This window comes from Ovis canadensis, chromosome 19 (assembly GCF_042477335.2).
Source record: "Ovis canadensis isolate MfBH-ARS-UI-01 breed Bighorn chromosome 19, ARS-UI_OviCan_v2, whole genome shotgun sequence".
In the NCBI taxonomy this organism is placed as follows: Eukaryota; Metazoa; Chordata; class Mammalia; order Artiodactyla; family Bovidae; genus Ovis; species Ovis canadensis.
The window spans coordinates 25435112-25453159 of record NC_091263.1 but is presented as its reverse complement, the minus strand read 5'-3'; the positions used below and the strand labels follow the sequence as shown (position 1 = coordinate 25453159).

General features: G+C 36.8%; 1 protein-coding gene across 5 annotated transcripts in view; it reads right to left on the bottom strand.

The window, feature by feature from the left end:
- GOLGA4 (golgin A4) overlaps positions 1-18048 on the bottom strand; it is a 104655-nt gene that overhangs the window by 42430 nt on the left and 44177 nt on the right. For 3 of the 5 annotated variants that reach the window (XM_069561302.1, XM_069561303.1, XM_069561305.1), the window contains 5 exons: positions 13784-13882; positions 13313-13442; positions 11629-11816; positions 11256-11339; positions 8945-9092 (listed from right to left, as the gene is read on the bottom strand). In XM_069561302.1, coding sequence (XP_069417403.1) covers positions 8945-9092; positions 11256-11339; positions 11629-11816; positions 13313-13442; positions 13784-13882 — 649 coding nt within the window. The remainder of the gene's footprint in view (positions 1-8944; positions 9093-11255; positions 11340-11628; positions 11817-13312; positions 13443-13783; positions 13883-18048) is intronic. The other 2 variants (XM_069561304.1, XM_069561306.1) reach the window with 1 other exon arrangement.

Sequence of the window (18048 nt, the reverse complement as noted above, 5' to 3'; positions counted from 1 at the left end):
TGTATTCTAAAGCATTTTCTTAATGGAGAAGTATAGTAGGTATAGAAAAAGGCAACAGAAAGATGGAATTCTGCTAACAACTGGGAAACACAACTTACTTTGCTTACTACCTTAAAAAAAAAACAAACTTCTCTGGCAATCATGCATTTGATATTTTAAAAAAAAACCTATCCAACTTATTCATTTCATATGTCCAAAGTATAAAATCAGAGCTCAAATAAGGTCTAAATTTTAAAGGCATATTAATTAAGTTTAATTATTTTTAAAGATTGCCTACTCCAACTTCAGTGATATTTGCCTGCAAACACCAAGATGATAATCCTTAGACATAAATATTCTGGTAAATAAAATATTTAAAGGAATATGATATCTTTTAGCTATTCTTTTACTATAAATTCTGGTGTCCAGCATAAATAAACATCTCTTGCTCGTAATAAGAAATTAGTCTCCTTGTTTCTTAAAAATCAGTCAAGTAAAATGATCAATCACAGGAAAGAAATCTTGTAACAGGGTGCGTACTGCTTAAGTATGAGCTGAAGGCTTACATCTGGGAAAGAAAAACATGGAAAAAGGAATGCTGGTATTGTTTAATGTTTGGATGTCATCACCATCTTTTCCTTACAGCTAATATTCAGCATATAAGATTGTATCTTAGCATTTCTAAGAACTTCACAGAAATATCTTAAATCAGGCTCTAGAGAACCTGAAGATAGCTATGATATTCTTCCAGCAAGACCGAGTTTTAAATGAAAAGCTTCTATCAGTTAAGCAAAACAAAACTGTACATAGTCAATACCAAGTGAAACTTCCTTTTTTTAAAATTCCAGAATCCAATAAAATATAAAAATAGATACAGGGCTCTCACCTTATTAATCAACAACAACAAAAATCAATGCCACAAAGTTCCTTTTGGATATAATTTTTCAAAAGTTAATCTTCCTAACCATACTCAGTAAATTTTAGTACATTCTACATGGTAGTGTAATTTTAGTGCTCAATACTCCAAAACAGTTAAGTCACTTGATTATCCATCATATAATGATTAATGTAGGACAGATCTGGTTCCAAAGTTCTCATCTAAATTTAATCCTTTCTTCCCACACTCTGCCACCTTGTCAAAAAACCATATAATTTTATACCTAAAAGGACACCTTTGAGACTTTTAATTCGACATCTTCATTGAAATGTAAGAACTGAGTCCTCCAACGTTTCCTTTGGATGATAAATCAACTTAACTATACAGAGTTTAAGGAACAATCCTTTTCTTGCATTATTTTTTAAAACTAAGAATGCTGGCATTGATCAGGCTCAGCTGAGCAGTAACATACCTTACTGAACCAGAATTTTTGAACCAATCAGTTACTGATGGCTTCTAACTCTCAACAAAATTCACCATGTTATGCCTCTGACAGACATACAAAAACTCACTGCTTTCCATCTCCATCATGCTTTATGAAAATGTTAAGTCCCCCCAAAACAAAATTTTAAAGAGGCAGTAAAACACGTTTCTATATCCATGTACAGAAAACTTATTTCAAACACATTCTACACTGCACCACAAATGAAGCCACTTCTTTACAGGAAGTCTGTCTCCAAAAACGAGTCCCATTTCAATGTTGAAGGAGGATATGCTGAGAGCCTACTTACTAACCAGAAACATCTCACCTTCTGATCCTGCAACCACCAGATACAGTAAGTGGACTCCATGGCCTGTAATATTCTAAAAGCGAATTCCCCCTCCCCTTTCCAAAAGGAATCTACACTAGGATTTTAACGTTGAGTACTAGAAGAGGTATGTTCTGAAGGCCTACGTAATTTACCTTCCAATTCCCAACAACTTGAGTGAGTGGGGAGGAAGAAAAGAGTGCATCAGCCCCAGCTGACAAGCCTTCTGCCAGCATGCAGGAGTGCGCAGGGAAACCGTGGCCACAGCACACATCAACGGGAAGGCTAAGCACCAGCTGCCGCCAAATGTTGCAAGAACACAGGGTGTTCTTCCAAAGCAAAATTCAATGTATCTCAGGCAATTTTCGTTTTCAAACAAAATCCTGTGAAAACATTTCTACGAAAATGTAATATATCTTAGGAATAGTCCTCTATCAGTTACAAACACAGGGCAGACCTTTTACTGCCAGCTCCTCACCTTCCCCTTAGACAAGGTTCTCTTACATCCATGGGAGGTATAAAAATGGACAAATGCTCATTATAAGAGTTACATGAGCTCAGTAATCCAATCATTCATTCATCATATATTTATTAGATGTCTGCCATCTGTCAAGCATATGCTAGGCACTGGGTGATATCAAGAAAGTATTTCACAAAGATAGTTGAAGTTGTAAGGTTGGGGGGGGGGGTGCGGTGCAAAGTGTAAAAGAACTAAGGCTCAGGCTAAGCGAGGACGACTGTGGCATTTGCTTTGTCACCTCAGCATCCTTCCCCGAACCATCCTCAAAGTCCTAACCAGTCATATTACTAACAGCAAATGCCAGAATTCTGAGATTCTAGGCAGCATTACTATTTTGTAGCACTGTCCTGGAAGACACTTTACAACAAAAATAACAAGACCCACTCTACTCCCCCTGCAGGGAATAAGGAGAGAGGCAGAAAAGTGGAAAGGCTGACAACCTCTAGATTAACTAAGAAGCTGAACAATAACATCAAGAATGAGTAAGTAAGCCAGCGCCTATTTCTTTATCCCAGCAAAAAGCTGCTAGAAATGCATGAGGTATTAAAAAAAAACAAACCAGCTAGTACCATGAAATGAATAAAATGCAAATTAACAGAAAAAAAAACAACAAAAAGTTCTTCTTTATCAGAATTCCCACCCAATCATCAAGCCTCTTTTGTGAATAAAAGCAAAAGTCTAGAGCAGCAGTTTTCAAAGTCTGATCTCAAAATCCTAGAGTCCCGAGACTCTCTGAGGAGCTATAAGGTCCTCCTTTTTCCAAATACTTCTCTGCATGAACGCAGATGTTCTTGATCTATTTCAACCAAATTAACATATCGCAACAGACTGAATGTGGAAACAGGCATGAAAATCTAGTTATCTTCTATTAAGTTAAACAATAAGATAAGCAAAGATGTAAAATAAGCTTTTTCTTCACACTAAATTGTGTTTTGGGAAATACAGGTAGTTTTCATTAAAGCATTTATACTTACATGTAATAGGTTTTTAACTGTTATTTTTAAATGAACTATTTTTAAAATTTCTTAGCTTTAATTCCTAATATAATAAATACCAATCCATATTACCCACATAATAAAAACTCTTTGGAATCCTCAACAATCTTTAAGAGTACAAGGAGATCCTTCTGTCTAAAAAGTTTGGAAACCACTGGTCTAGAGTTTACATAAATGAAAATAAAATGATACTACCACCCAGTGGCATAAACCAGCTAGTGCAATACTTGTAAGCTCGGGCCTTCAGAAATCTAATAAATAATCACATTTTACAATGGAAATCTACTTTTCAAGCCACTGCCCAAAATACATAACAAAATTCACTCTAAAAGATTAACTATGCTTTGACCTTTAAAGTTTTTACAGATCTATCCAAATTTTCACATACTCCTTACATTAATCATGCAAATTCATCTATCAAATATTTTGAAAACTTCAGGATGATCTTGAAAAATACTAGGCTAAAGCTAAGTAAATTTAATTAAACTGAAAGTATGATTCTGTAATAATTGTGTTCCTCTAGTTGCTGATGCTTTCCAGTAACAGTGACAACTGCCAAGAACAGAAGCAAGTGCAGAGTGACAATGACTTTCCAAAGATATGGGTGCACAGCTACTACTGCAGAAACGTATCAGGCACCTACAAATACATGATTATTAAGTAAACAACCTATATCAAAATCTAATTCCATTTAAAATAATAGAGTTTTCCCTCAGGTGTTCATTCAGTGCCAAAATGTGTACCTACTATTTGCCTAAAATGGCACTCTTAAATTCTACTTTAATTCCTAATTTTTTGCCTGAGAAACATGGAATTTTCTTTGTAAAGCTTGTACTAAGTACCCATGATAAGGAAAAAAAACAGCCCTTACCCCAGTCCTGTTCATACAAGGCTTGGGAAAGGCACCATGATTCACTTATTGGCATGTGTGGATGCACAAAAATAAGATGTTTTGTGAGACTTAAGACTCCAAAAAACCTCTGTGACAAATTATCAGCAACTAACAAAACATTTAAATACACATGTGATTTTTGTTTGTTATTAAATATGCATAAATCTTATACACTGTTTAAAAAGAAACTATTTTAAAGGGTTCTTCAAATAAATATGTTCCACTGAATGCCTTTGGTATTATCAGGCCTATACTATACAAATGAAGGAAAAAAAAAAACCACGACTTAATTTCTGAACAAACACAACATGACAATGAAAAAGCAAACAATGTTATGAGTTACTCTACATTTTAAAGGGCAGCCAATCATATAAAACACAGAACTTCAGCAAAAACAGGGCACATGAAAAGGAAACAGGGTTTATGGAAGTTAATTCACTCTGGAAACTTTCCTAATCCAAGCAGAATATTTTACTCATTTTGCAGAATTGCAGGCAAAAACAATGGGGGGAAGGTGTTAATACTACGATGTGGGTTTTCTTTTATAATGGCTATATTTAAATAACTTAAAAATAACTAACAAAAAAGAGTAGAAATTTATGGGTCAGACTTTATCCTAAGAAAAAATTCAAAGATGGAATAAGCTATATTATAAAGTTGTTATAGTATTATTCTTAATAATGAAAATAAAAAATAATCCAAGTGCTGATCAACAGGGAGATGGTTAGTGATGTACATGCATTCTGACAAAGCCATTAAAATATGTTAGTACATTAGCAACATGGAAAAGTTCTCCTAATATAATGCTAAATAAAGAAAAAGGAGCATACAAAATTATATGGACAATTATGATTACAATTATATAAAATAAGGATTAAGAAAAGACTAAATGGAAGTGTATTGAAACAATAGCAATGTGCTTTCATTTTCTCTATTTCCCAATTTGTTTTTTGTAATACACTACATTAATGATTAGCCAGCTACTCTACCTCCTATTTCAGTTAAAAACATACACACACATGCACATACAAAATAGCCGAGACTTAGTGTGAACTTAACATTCTGTATGGGTGCTACTGAAGAGGTAATATTCTAGACAATTAGTAATAATACCCAGCACTTTAAAAACACCATTACATATTTAAGCTGAATCACCAGAATTCTCCAAATTTAAAATCTGGTTACTTGATGATATGACCATCTATTTTAAAATAACACCTAGAAAGGAATACTATCAACAGTGTTGTAAAATGCTTGTAACAAAAATATTTATTTTTTGGCTTTCTTTATCCACTGAAATAAGTAATTTTAAAAACACAAAAGTGCTACAGTACTGTTCTTCAGAAGACACGCCTAGCAGTTCCACTGTAGAGCTGAAGGCTGATACAACATCCAGCAGGCGTGTTACCATGTACCCACAGTCTAAGTATTTTATGATAGTATTATTCTTTTTAAAATCAGAGACACTCAGATTTCCTTTGTCCTCCAACATATGAGAAGCACCACAGTTTGTCTAGAAAAACTGTGAGAAGCAGTGCAATAGACTGTTTTCCAAGAAAAGTAGTGAGGAATGTATTTGAGCTGATTTGACCTCCAGAATAAGTGTGCCCCCCAAATTAGTTATTTGTCTGCAAATACCCACATGTCAAGAACTGCTAAATATAAATTAATTTTTTACAATAAAAAATGCATTGGAAGAGTTCAGATTCTTTGATAATTATTTTATGTACACATTTACTTCTAAAAATCTTAACCCCATGGTCAGCTTTTATGTGTTTAGCCTTTGAATTTTAAATCTAAGAGAAAGACAAACATTTAACAGAGAAACTAAATTCTCCAAGCGCCAGATGATATTCATATGCTACTACAGAAACTCTACTTCCTTTACAAAGACATTTTCTTACTTTTATTACTAAATTTGGACTTTTCTGTTAATTGGAATAATCACTTATAAGTGAACCAAGAACCATATTGTATTTGAACAATTCTGTTCAGACTAAACTAAAACCATTAGATAAAATTCAGTTGATGCACAAAACTAACTTTCATTATAGATTTTAAAGGACAACATCCTCAATATGGAATCAGTATGCTACAATTTTCTATCATTAACCCAATAATTATGACTACAAATATAATTTCAAAAATATCTATAAAAGCACTCATTGTTATCCAAAGACTTTCCAAAGTAAATATTTCTATTAAATAACTATAAATCTTAATTCCCTCTTTAAGTATTTATTAATTTTAAATACTTTGACAGTACAATACACAAATAAGTTTTTTAACTTATAGGGTATTAAATATTTATAAAGTTTTACGAAAATCATATTTAAAGGCAAAATACATAAAAGGTACAAACTACCATGTATAAGCACAAGGAATATAGCCAATATTTTATAGTAACTATAAATGGAATACAACATTTAACAATTGTGAATCACTATGTTATATACCTGAAACTTATATATCAACTATACCTCAACTAAAAAATAAACAAATAAAGACAAAATATATCTGGAGTTTCAGAGAAGTAGGAGAAGGAGGGCTATATTACAAAACAGTTGACTGCAACAGCAGCCTGGGAAATTTTTATCCTACATATGAATTAACTGTATGTTTCACCTGCCTTTTCATCATTCACCTCATTTTATTTGTTATTCATGGGTTTCTATCCCCTCACCAAGATACACCTCAATTTAAAAAGGAAATGTAACCCTTCACCATCATTATTTTCTCTCAGCTGGCTACAACAGTCAACAAAAGCAACAATAAAAATGAAAAGGCTTGACATGAGAAGCTCAGACTTTGGAATAGGTTTTTCTGTTCACAGAAACCAGTGTTTAACAGCATCTCATAAGTCTCCAACTGCTTCAAGGAAGTTGTTAGAGATTATAACCTGAGAGATTTTGCTACTAATGCTCTCTAAAAGGAAATCTTCTTAGGTTTAAAATAACTGCAAGGAGATATTTCGGAGCACATCTAGTGTGAACCAACTACCCCTCTCATTCAGACCCATTCCTCTCCTTAAACCTTACAATCTGGTTTCTAAAATCATTTCTGAAACTGCATTCTAATAATTGAATCCTCACGCAAATTAAAAGAAATTTTAAAAAATCTTCATCCCACCTTCTGCATTTTTGGAAATGCCTCCTATATTCCCCAGAAGCCTAAGTGGCCACTATTCCTATGACATCCCAAGTTAACTTTTTTCTTGTCATTTACTTCTCTTCACCAAATGCAAGATCTCTATGTTAAGAGCACAGACGCCAGATGCAAAATGCCCAGATTCAAATCTCAACTACCCATTTAGTTTCTGTGGGTGAATCTAAGCAAGTTACTTAACTTCTATGTTCTTAAGTTTTCCTGTCTCATTCCTTATTTGTAAAATGAGAACAACAGTATACAGGTCACAGAAATGTTAAGGATGAAATACACACACATACGTGAGTGAATACAAGCAAGGCACTCATGACAGCCTTGCAGAAAGTGACAGCTGGCCATCAGCAGCAGGTGCCACCACTGCTGCCAGCAGAGCAGTCTCAGAGAAATCAGCCTCTTGCGTAATGTGACCCACAGACTGCAACCTCAGGCTAATGACTCCAGAAAGACGCTCCAATGTCTTATTTCCAAATTTCCACAAGTCAATTCCATCTGGAAAGCGCATAATTGGCTCAAATTCAGAGAATCTAAGCAAACTCATCGTTCACTCCATTCCTCAGTGTCCCCACTTAGACTCCCTTTCTTCTGGAGTCATGTGGTTCATTCAGTCTCCACACCTTAAATCTCTGATGTCTTCTTAGACTCCTGCTTTTCTTCTGCCCCTTCAAGCTGGCTGGATACCAAATTCTGCAGAATCAACCCCTCCTCTTCTTCCCAGATCCACCATCCTAGACAAGGCGGCCAAAGCTCTCAGTTTCCAAAACCTGGGTTTCTACCTTTGCTCTTAAGTTCAACTTTGCACTTCGTTTCTTTTCTACATACAACACTGGTTTCCATCACATTTATACTTTCCTATTACGGGTTTCCTAACACGGAAAACACACCAAAGTCTAAACTCAGCTACTCAGTATCTTTACAGACTTTAACAGTCAGTTCCTTCACAATCCAACTTCATTTTCCACTTCAGCAAGAATGATTTCCAACTGACACACACACCACCTATGGTCACTGTGCCTGCTTATGATCTAGAATCTGAAATGTGTGTTGCCCCGCCTGTCTGTGTAGGCCCATTCTATTCACTACCTGAGGCCCAACTCAAAACTCCCATCCTCATGAACCTGGAGGTCCCATTCTCTCTGCTCTCACCCCTTTCAAGCACCTCTCCTTTCCTATCTTGCCTTACTCAGTATCATACCCTGCTGAACACTGTGCTAGTCCCAACACTTCACAGCCTAGCATTTGTTGGGTCAGAACACAATGCTGCTCTGTATAATGCTGAATTATTCCATCATTCTCTTAAAAAAGCAAACTGTATTTTATACTTTTTGTTTATCCCCAAGCATCCATAAGGTAGCAGTTATTTAGTATGTACCACACTGTGCCTACCTGGGCTGTTCCAAAATGTACACCTAAATTTTGACAGCCCAAGGCAGTGGTCACCAAACATTTTTCACAAAGAGCCAGATAATAAATACTGTAGGCTTTGCAGGGTTCTATATAATAGGCCCAGCATGAGCTGCATTACCAGCACAGGCCATAGTTTGCCAAGCCCTGCCTCTTCTAAAGAACAGCCTACTACGTCTTTATAAAGAGGCTCTAGAATTGAACATTTTTATCCATATTTAACTAATTTTTCTAAATGTTGGTTAGTCAAGCACTTCACATGACTTCTGAGTTCCAACATAAAACAAGTAACCCCTGATTTCTTACCAGCTCTTTCAGACTTTTCTTTCTGTTCCCGTAACTCCTCTCCCTGGGTAGTCATCTGTTTGATGCGACTGCGAAGTTGGGCAATTTCTTCTTCTTTCATTTCCAGGGTTTCATGCATCTGACGTTTTGTCTCTGCTATTACCATTCCCTAAATAGAAGCGCAGACTCTAAAGCGTTTACATAACAAAACTGCATTATTAAGAGCACACAACAAACTTACTTTCAAGGGCAGAAAACATAATGTTTCTTACTAAGTAGAGCATAAGAATTATTTCAGTATTTCACAAACTCAGGTCTGTGTCCTGAGTATATACTACACTATGTACTACAATAACTTCAGCTACCTAGCATATCAGGGTATTTCTAATATAAAAATTGTTTTAATAATAGTTTCAATCTTTAAACTGTTAAAAACACATTTTAGTTAAAAGATTTATAATCTTTTCATAAATGCTTACTATAATTTTCCCTGTCTTAGTAAACAGTTTACAATAAATCAACAAAATACAGCCTTTTGTACTTGGCTCACAACCAACCATGATTACTGAACTGCGCTCTAACATAGGGGAAGACCCAAAGGCTGCCAAGAGCATAAGGTCACCGCTGCCACACTGGATGGACCGAGACTGTGGTACAGATCTACCTGGTTTTTCTCTTTCCTCTTGTGACAATCTCTGGTCCCAACACCACTCCTTATTACTGTCAGTGGGGCAATCCCATTCCTCCAATTTGCTAACTGTCTTCCCACTTTCTGGATAATCTACACAAGAAATGAAGGTCGCTGGGGGGAAATATAATCAAACAGTAGATGTTAAATCAGTCATTTGCAACTAACAAACAAAAAAAAAGTGTAGTTCAACTTGTCTCTTGAAAACTAAGACTCTGTGACAGCTAGTTTATGATATTAACAAGAGTATTACCTTACTTCTAGGGTTTGTCAACTCTTGTTTTAGGGTCTGACTCTTCCAGATGGCTAACATTAATGAACAGATTAAAAACCAGGTAAGAGGGGCATTATTATACAAATTTCAAAACAAAATCATGAGGCTTCAGTTTCCTCAAAAACCAACTCACAGTGGAAAGACAGAGAGACAGAGAGAGAGAGGAGTGGAACCTATAGATTTAAAAAAGCCTTAAGAGTCACAACAACAAACTGCAATAAAAGAACCTCATTTGGATTCTGCATCACAAAAAAGGCCAAAAGTGCATGAGACAAAAGGGAAAATCTGAAACTGTTGAGACTGTTATCAAGGAATTGCTATTAAATTTTTAGACGTGATCATGATAATGTTATTATATTTTTATAAAAATAAAAATAGTCCTTTATTTTAAAAGACTCGTGAAAATACTTATAGAAGAAATGATAAGATTTCTTAGACTTGCTCCAAAACAATCCTGGGATGAGGATACTAGCAGCTGAGAATATAAGATGAAACAAAATTAGCCTGAGATATTACGTGTTGAAGTTGGGTGATGGGTTCACAGGAATTCCTTTTATTAATCTTTGTATTCTCTATAATAAATTTTCTCAAAAATTTTTTTAAGCAAGGTCTTTATGAAGTTAATGGAATATAATATAGTAAAGTGGACAGAACGAAAAGACTGACAATACATTTCAACAGCAGAACAGCTCTGACACTTTCTTAATTATATGGTCACTTAAAATCTGTAGTTTTAAGTACCAAACTAAAGAACATGGTGGATGGTGTAGAACTAATTGGAAGCTACTTTGAAAAAGAAAAAAAAAAGGACCCATAAACCTGGCACTGAAAAACTTTAGTCAAAACTGTTCATGAATTTTTTTAGTTGTCTTTGCTGTCATAGCTGAAGCTACTGTCCCAACTCTAAATCGCCAATCTCACCTATACACTCTCAAGTTTATTTGCAGAAATTTTTATTTATGTTAATGTATATATTACTACTGCTTTATTTTTTGGGCAATTTATCTGACAGATCTGTTTCTATTATATTTGAAAGACAATACTTATATCATTCACATTTAGTAATGCCTTAACTATAATTTAACTTTTCTCTAAAAATAGTTATGTACTATAAACAAATTTCTTTTGCAACAGCATTCTAATCTACAAATCAAAATGCTGACTGGATCAAGAAATCACAGATGCAGCTTCACATGATACAAAACTAATAGTTATATAAATCTAGAAATGAAAACAAAGAGGTTTTTTCATGGAAGCAGCCGTAATCATTTTGGAAAGCAGAAGTCTGAATGCTTCTAATTGCTTCCAAAAATGAACTGGGGCAGGGGGGCCCTCGACAAATTTTAGTATCATAAGTTTTGTTGTTTTACCTTATCTTGTTCAAGCTGTTCAATTAAGTTCTTTGCATCACGCAACTGAGTGATAAGTTTAGTCTTCTCAGCCATATGAAGCTCCTAAAAAAATTTTAAAAATTCATTTCCATCTCTAATAAAGTTTCTTCTTATATGCGAACTCTAAACATTTTATCTAAATTTGAATACTCCTACAAGTCTAGTAGAAGAGAACACAGGATGTGTCAAAAGGACGATAAATGGCAGACTCCCAGGGCACTCGAGGGCCCTCTCCACGCTGTCTACGGAGCAAGGGGCAGGCCTTCCAGAGGAGGTGGCGGCCGCGCTGGGGCCTGAGGATCTAACCGTCACTGGGCTGCGGTAGGCACATCACACTCATTCGCTCCTTTACCTTCATCTTTTCTAGTTCTTGAAGTCTTTCATCCAGTTGCTCCTGCAGGGCTTCTTTCTCACTAGTTAACTGCGCACACTGCTCCTTATGTGACCGAATGGTCTCCTTGCAGCGCTGCAGCAGGTTCTCCTGACGCTTAACTCTCTGCTGAAGTGCTTCCACTGCTTTAGCAGAAGCTCCATCTCCCACTGTCAACAGTAAAGCGGCATAAACAGGGGCTGTCAGTAAAGAACCTGAGGACTCCCCTGGATTCTGTTAGTGCACAGAATGTATGCTCATCCCAACACTTTGCTATACTCTGAGCCACTCAGAGCAGAGAGGGGCACCCTTCCCAACTTCTACCTTGCTGCTATTTGTGTGATCTGTAGCTGAAGGAGCTGAGGAGTACATTCACCTCTTCCATGGTTCCACCCTAGCCCAAATGACACACAGCACTCAAGAGTTAACTAGTGTTAACTGAATCCACCCTCCTGAAAAGACAGTTTCATGGCCATCTTTCACTCTTTGCCAGTGCCCCCTGTGCCTCAGAGCCTATACCAAAATGATCTGTAAAGTATTCCTTCCAAAGTATTCTCATCTCTTCCAGAGAGGAGTTTTGGCAAGTAAGCTTTCTCCACCTCCTTACATTAATGAAACAGGACAGAGAGTATTTCAAGAGCCCTTACAGGCTGGTTGCTCAGATAGATGGCTGTTCAGCTCTTTGCTCTGGTGCTGGCTGGACCAAAAGTTTATCATCAATTTCTTTGCAAGGAAGCTAGTAAATAAAAACTGGAAATTTTACCGAATAGATACCTCAAAGTCTCTAAGACTAGGGTGGACTATAATTGGATTTTAAAACAGAATTTAACTGTTCTTTCTTTTCAGTTAGAAAGCAAGTAATAGGGCAAATACTGGGATCTTTTAAAGTAGAAATATGTAAGCAGTATTACTTAAAAACAAAAAGAGACAAATAATGACAAAGAGCATATTCCTTAATCTTGAGTAGACCTGACCTTTTATATGAAGTCTAGCTGCCACTCTCAATAAAACAGTATAATGTAATGAATTTCAATGACAATGCAAATGTATGCTACTCATAGACTTTCAAGTAGTAAAACAATTACTTACTTTCTCCCGAATAACAATAAACAAAAAGCCCAAAAAACCATCAAAACTCTTGCATCTGTTAAAAACAAGACAACAGGTCCAAGATGGAGGGTTATGTTAAGCCCCAAGCCACCAAACTGAGACTTAATTACAGTTTTGACCTCTCCCAGAAATGGAATCTTAAGCCAGTTCAGCAGGAATCACCCGGTCAACACTAGCGAGGTCACAAGCCTGACAGACCCCTGCCTCCTCCAAAGGAAAGGGGCCTTGTCACAACCAATCCACTCTTCGCTACTCTAACTTCCTTGTTCCACGCTCTTCTGTCTATAAAAGTCTTTCATTCCTTCATTTTGTACAGCTCCCAGGAGCTCTTTTGAATCTGCTAGAGATGCTGCCCAATTCATGAATCACTGAATTATGCCAATAAGATCTTCTAAATGGACTCAGTTAAATTTTGTTTTTAACGCATCTTTCTAGAAATATGAGGGTCAGGGACATTTTCCTTCCACCTCAGTCCATGCCTACTAGTTCCTGCCCTAGAATCGCTCAACACCCTCCTCTAGCATTTAACTTAACCTCCTGACAAGCTGAAGCTTACCTACTGGCTCTACATCACTGTCTGTGTTCTCTTTAGTGACGCCTTCAGCCTCCGGTTCCATCTGAGGGAGTGGTTTTGGTAGCTCAGCATTCAGTGGGCCATTTCGTAACCGTTGCTTCAGCAAAGAAACCTAAAAACAAAAAGGTTTTCATTAGGGGGAAAAAAAAATTATGGCAGTAGTACTTTCTTTAAAACAGAAAAGGGATAGAGTAAAAGGTATCACTTTTGCTATAATGGAGGGAAAAAAATAAAAGTAAAAAATTTACTCCCAATGCAAACAATTTTGGTATTTGCTATTTTCAGTGATATCTTAGCCAGAAGACACAATAAATCAAAAATTCTTAAAACTGAGTTGAAAAGCAGAGAGTTTTAACAATAGGCCTTAAAAAAACAAAAAAAAGAACCTATCACATATCCCATCAAAATCCCTTTATTTTCCTTTATCTAAAAATTCCACACTTTTTTTTTTACCTGAGTCTGGAGAACACTGATATACTGATCTTTTTCCTCTAAAGATGCATCAAACTCCTCCTGAAGATGTTTTTTTGCTTGTTGGTCCATTTGAAGCTCCTAAAACATAAAGGATTCACAGGCAGTTTTCAGTATAAAACAAAAAACATGAACCTGAAGTTTTCAAAACTTAAAAACTGATCAACCCAGACTGTATTACTCTTAAGGTATAAGCAACAAAATTAGAGAATAATTAGCATTTAAAACTAGTATTTACCTCAACAAATAATTCTGTTCTTTAAAGAGTATAAAGATCCAAGAGGAGAAAACACTTTTAGACCTTAATCACTGCTGAATTAATAATTCTGTAGAAAGGATTTTAAAAATCTTACTTAAGATAAAGGTAAAACTTTATCATACTTTAAGACATCTTTCTGCCTGTGTTATCTTAAATTCACTTGATCTAAAACTGAACTGTTATACAGTAAGTAACTAGATGATCAACAGAGCCTTCCTTTTTCCAATACATGAAAGTGATCAATTGCCAAAATCAGAAGCTTCCTCAAATGAAAAGGCTGACCTACTGGATCACCAAACAGTGATATTTCAAGTTCCTGACGTTACTTAAAATGCTGCTTTCCTCAGGTCATTAATAAAAGCATTCCTAACTAAATCCAATGGTCTTTACCTCCCCACTCAGTCTCTAATAATTACTTCCTCAAGCGAGGTACCTGCTTTCTGCAGGTGCAGAGCTCCTCCTGTCTTTAGAGTTTCCACCATGGCCTTCATTGATTCTATCGGCAGCTAGCCCTCTGGGCTCAGTTTCAAGTCCTCAGGGCTTCTCCCTGACACCTGCTCCATTAGAATGCTGGAGATTAACACCTGGAACACAGCGGATATTCCATCCAAACCCTCTCTTTTTCCAGGATTCGTACTTTTCTCATTCTCGAAGCTCAAAATAGTCAAAGTCATATTTCATTTATCTCTGCCGATCTCTGCATATAACCAAATTCTTTCGTTACCTTCTCCACAATGTTTAGGCCCTTTTTCCCCATACGTAACCATAATCCCAATCTCTAATAATTTTGAAGATTAATTTCCTTCAGTAGGCTTTCAAGAGAGAATTCTTACCTCAAGTTTTCATCTGATTTAATCCACCCCTCACACAACTCTGGAAACTTTTCTTCAAACAGTATTTTCAAGGACTCATAAGCAACGCCCTCTTCTTGAATTGTTTCAAATTTACTAATTCTCAAAATGCTGAAGTACTAACTGTCCTCTCTTCCCAACACCCACACAGCCTCCAGGCCTCCCAGCACAGGGCCTGCTCCTCTCACTGCTGGCTTGGCCTTCCCCCACAGCCGGAGTCTCCAAATGCTGGTCTTAAGATCAAGACAGGTTTTAAGATCTTTCATCTAAACAACGTACCTTATCCTGAGACTGTGTCCTTCCTAATTGTTTGTTATTTTTAAAAAAATTTCTTTCAAGAAATAATGACAATAAAAGAACCTAGTTCCTCATTCTCAATGTCCTCACTTGAAAAAAATAAAAGCAGCCCTATGACAAGTCTCTTGTACCCCATTTCTGGAAGGAAATGACCCATGAAATCCCAAAGTCTGGAAAGCTACTGTCCCCCACGAACCTGCGTAGGACAATTCTTTAGTATGGAACAGCTGTGCATCTCCTTAATAGCAATGCAGTCCTTTACTTTCTTTAAAATTCATTCCTTTCAAATAATTTTCTACTTTCTACCATACTAGATACCAGCCCACAAAAACTTCTGTGATTTATATTAATATGAGTGTTCAGGTTCTGAATGTTTTCGTCTCCTCATCTTAAGCAGTCCTTGCATATAATGGAAACAATTTTTAATCCTGTCCCCTGCTCCTTCCTTATAGAGACCTTATTCTACCACTAAAAACTTCACTAATAATAGAGACCATAGTTATAAAGGAACTGTCTACTTACATCCTGACTACAGCCTACAGGGTGGCTAGCCAGTTGTCTACCACCACCATAACAAGGTCCCACGAGCTCCAGAACTGGACCCAGCACCAGGGGTTACTTTCCACTTTTAGAAAGTTCTTCTAATTAGATCCTTGGGGTCACTAAGAACAACCCTAATCCTTCTTCCATGTGACACTACCACCAGACTCTGAAGCCTGATTTCTCTCCCAATAAATCTCCTCTCCACTATCCTCTAACTCAACAAATGATGCCACAATTCACTATCACCCAAGCCAAAAGTGTTGGGTTCAATCTTGACTCCTCTCTTTTCCCCCATTTCTAATCATCAGCAAACCCTCAAAGCAATAGCAAGTCTGACCATTTCCCACCACTTCCACCCCTGCCACCACCCCCACCACTACTACAGCTGTTTTAACAGGCTCTCACTTCCATTCTTAGCTCCCTATAATGAGTTCTTCAGAGAGTAACCAGTGTGTGACCACCCTCTAAAGGCCTCACTCAACCTTCAATCCTTTATGCTGCTTTATTTCCCCAATAGAATTGTTTACTACCTAACAGTGTGTTATATATGTAAGCATATATGTATGCGTGTCTTACCCACTAGAAACTGAGCTTCATTTGGTCAAAGACTTTGTCTTATCCATCTTTATATATTTGGTATCTAGGAAACTTACCTTTGATGTAAAGCTACACTATTTGAACTTTTTAGCACAATAATAAACGGCTCTGTACCATTACTAAACATAACAACCAATTCAATAACTGTCTTATTGTTGGGCCATCTGAACTGTTTGCCAATTCGGACACATCCTGGAATTAACATTTTTATGCATAAGTTTTATAAGATCTTTCTGATTATTTTCCCAGGTACTCTGATGAGTGGAATGTATCAAATACCTTTAACTAAGAAAAACCTTTTGAGTAAAAGTGCCATATTATTTGTCCCTCAACAAAGTGCTAAATGTACCCCTTTTCTAGTAATAATAGAAAGTGACTGAGAAGAAACAAAACCTGAACTCCTACTCAGCCCAAGACTCCGCAATTCTAGTTTGACCTCTAAGACGTCACAGAAGTGTTAATATTCGGAAAACCATGCGTAGGGGTCAGGAGCCATGCAGTGGAGAGGCTGGAGGAGGTGCAAGTATAACAGCTGGGCATCTTTTGTTTCTGGTGAACGTTAACTATACTTGTAGAACAAATACACCGCAAGAGTTAAAAAAAAAAAAGAGTATATGTATTATGCTTTATGATCTAACAGCATAGATATGGAAAAGGATTTTTTAAATGTTGGAAGGATTGCAATAGCATATAAAAATGCATTTAACTAATTTCAGTAATCATAATTGATGACAGTATTCAGTTCAGTCATTCAGTCATGTCCAACTCTTTGCGACCCTATGAACTGCAGCACATCAGGCTTCCGTGTCCATCCACAACTCCTGAAGTCCATCGCATCAGTGATGCCATCCAACCATCTAATCCTCTGTCGTCCCCTTCTCCTCCTGCCTTCAATCTTTCCCAGCATCAGGGTCTTTACCAATGAGCTGGTTCTTTGCATCAGGTAGCCAAAGTATTGGAGTTTCAGCTTCAGCATCAGTCCTTCCAATGAATATTCAGGACTGATTTCCTTTAGGATGGACTGGTTGGATCTCTTTGCAGGCCAAGGGACTCTCAAGAGTCTTCTCCAACACCACAGTTCAAAAGCATCAATTCTTCAGCACTCAGCTTTCTTTATAGTCCAACCCTCACATCCATACATGACCACAGGAAAAACCATAGCTTTGACTAGACAGACCTTTGTTGGCGAAGTAATGTCTCTGCTTTTGAATATGCTGTCTAGGTTGGTCATAACTTTTCTTCCAAGGAGCAAGCGTCTTTTAATTTAATGGCTGCATTCACCATCCACAGTGATTTTGGAGCCCAAAAAAATAAAGTCTGTCACTGTTTCCACTGGATGCCATGATCTTAGTTTTCTGATTGCTGAGTTTTAAGCCAACTTTTTCACTCTCCTCTTTCACTTTCATCAACAGGCTCTTTAGTTCTTCTTTGCTTTCTGTCATAAGGGTGGTGTCATCTGTGTATCTGAGGTTATTGATATTTCTCCCGGCAATCTTGATTCCAGCTTGTGATTCATCAGGCTGGCATTTCATATGATATACTCTGCATATAAGTTAAATAAGCAGGGTGACAATATACAGCCTTGATGTACTCCTTTCCCAATTTGGAACCAGTCTGTTGCTCCATGTCCAGTTCTAACTGTTGCTTCTTGACCTGTATACAGATTTCTCAGGAGGCAGGTCAGGAGATCTGGTATTCCC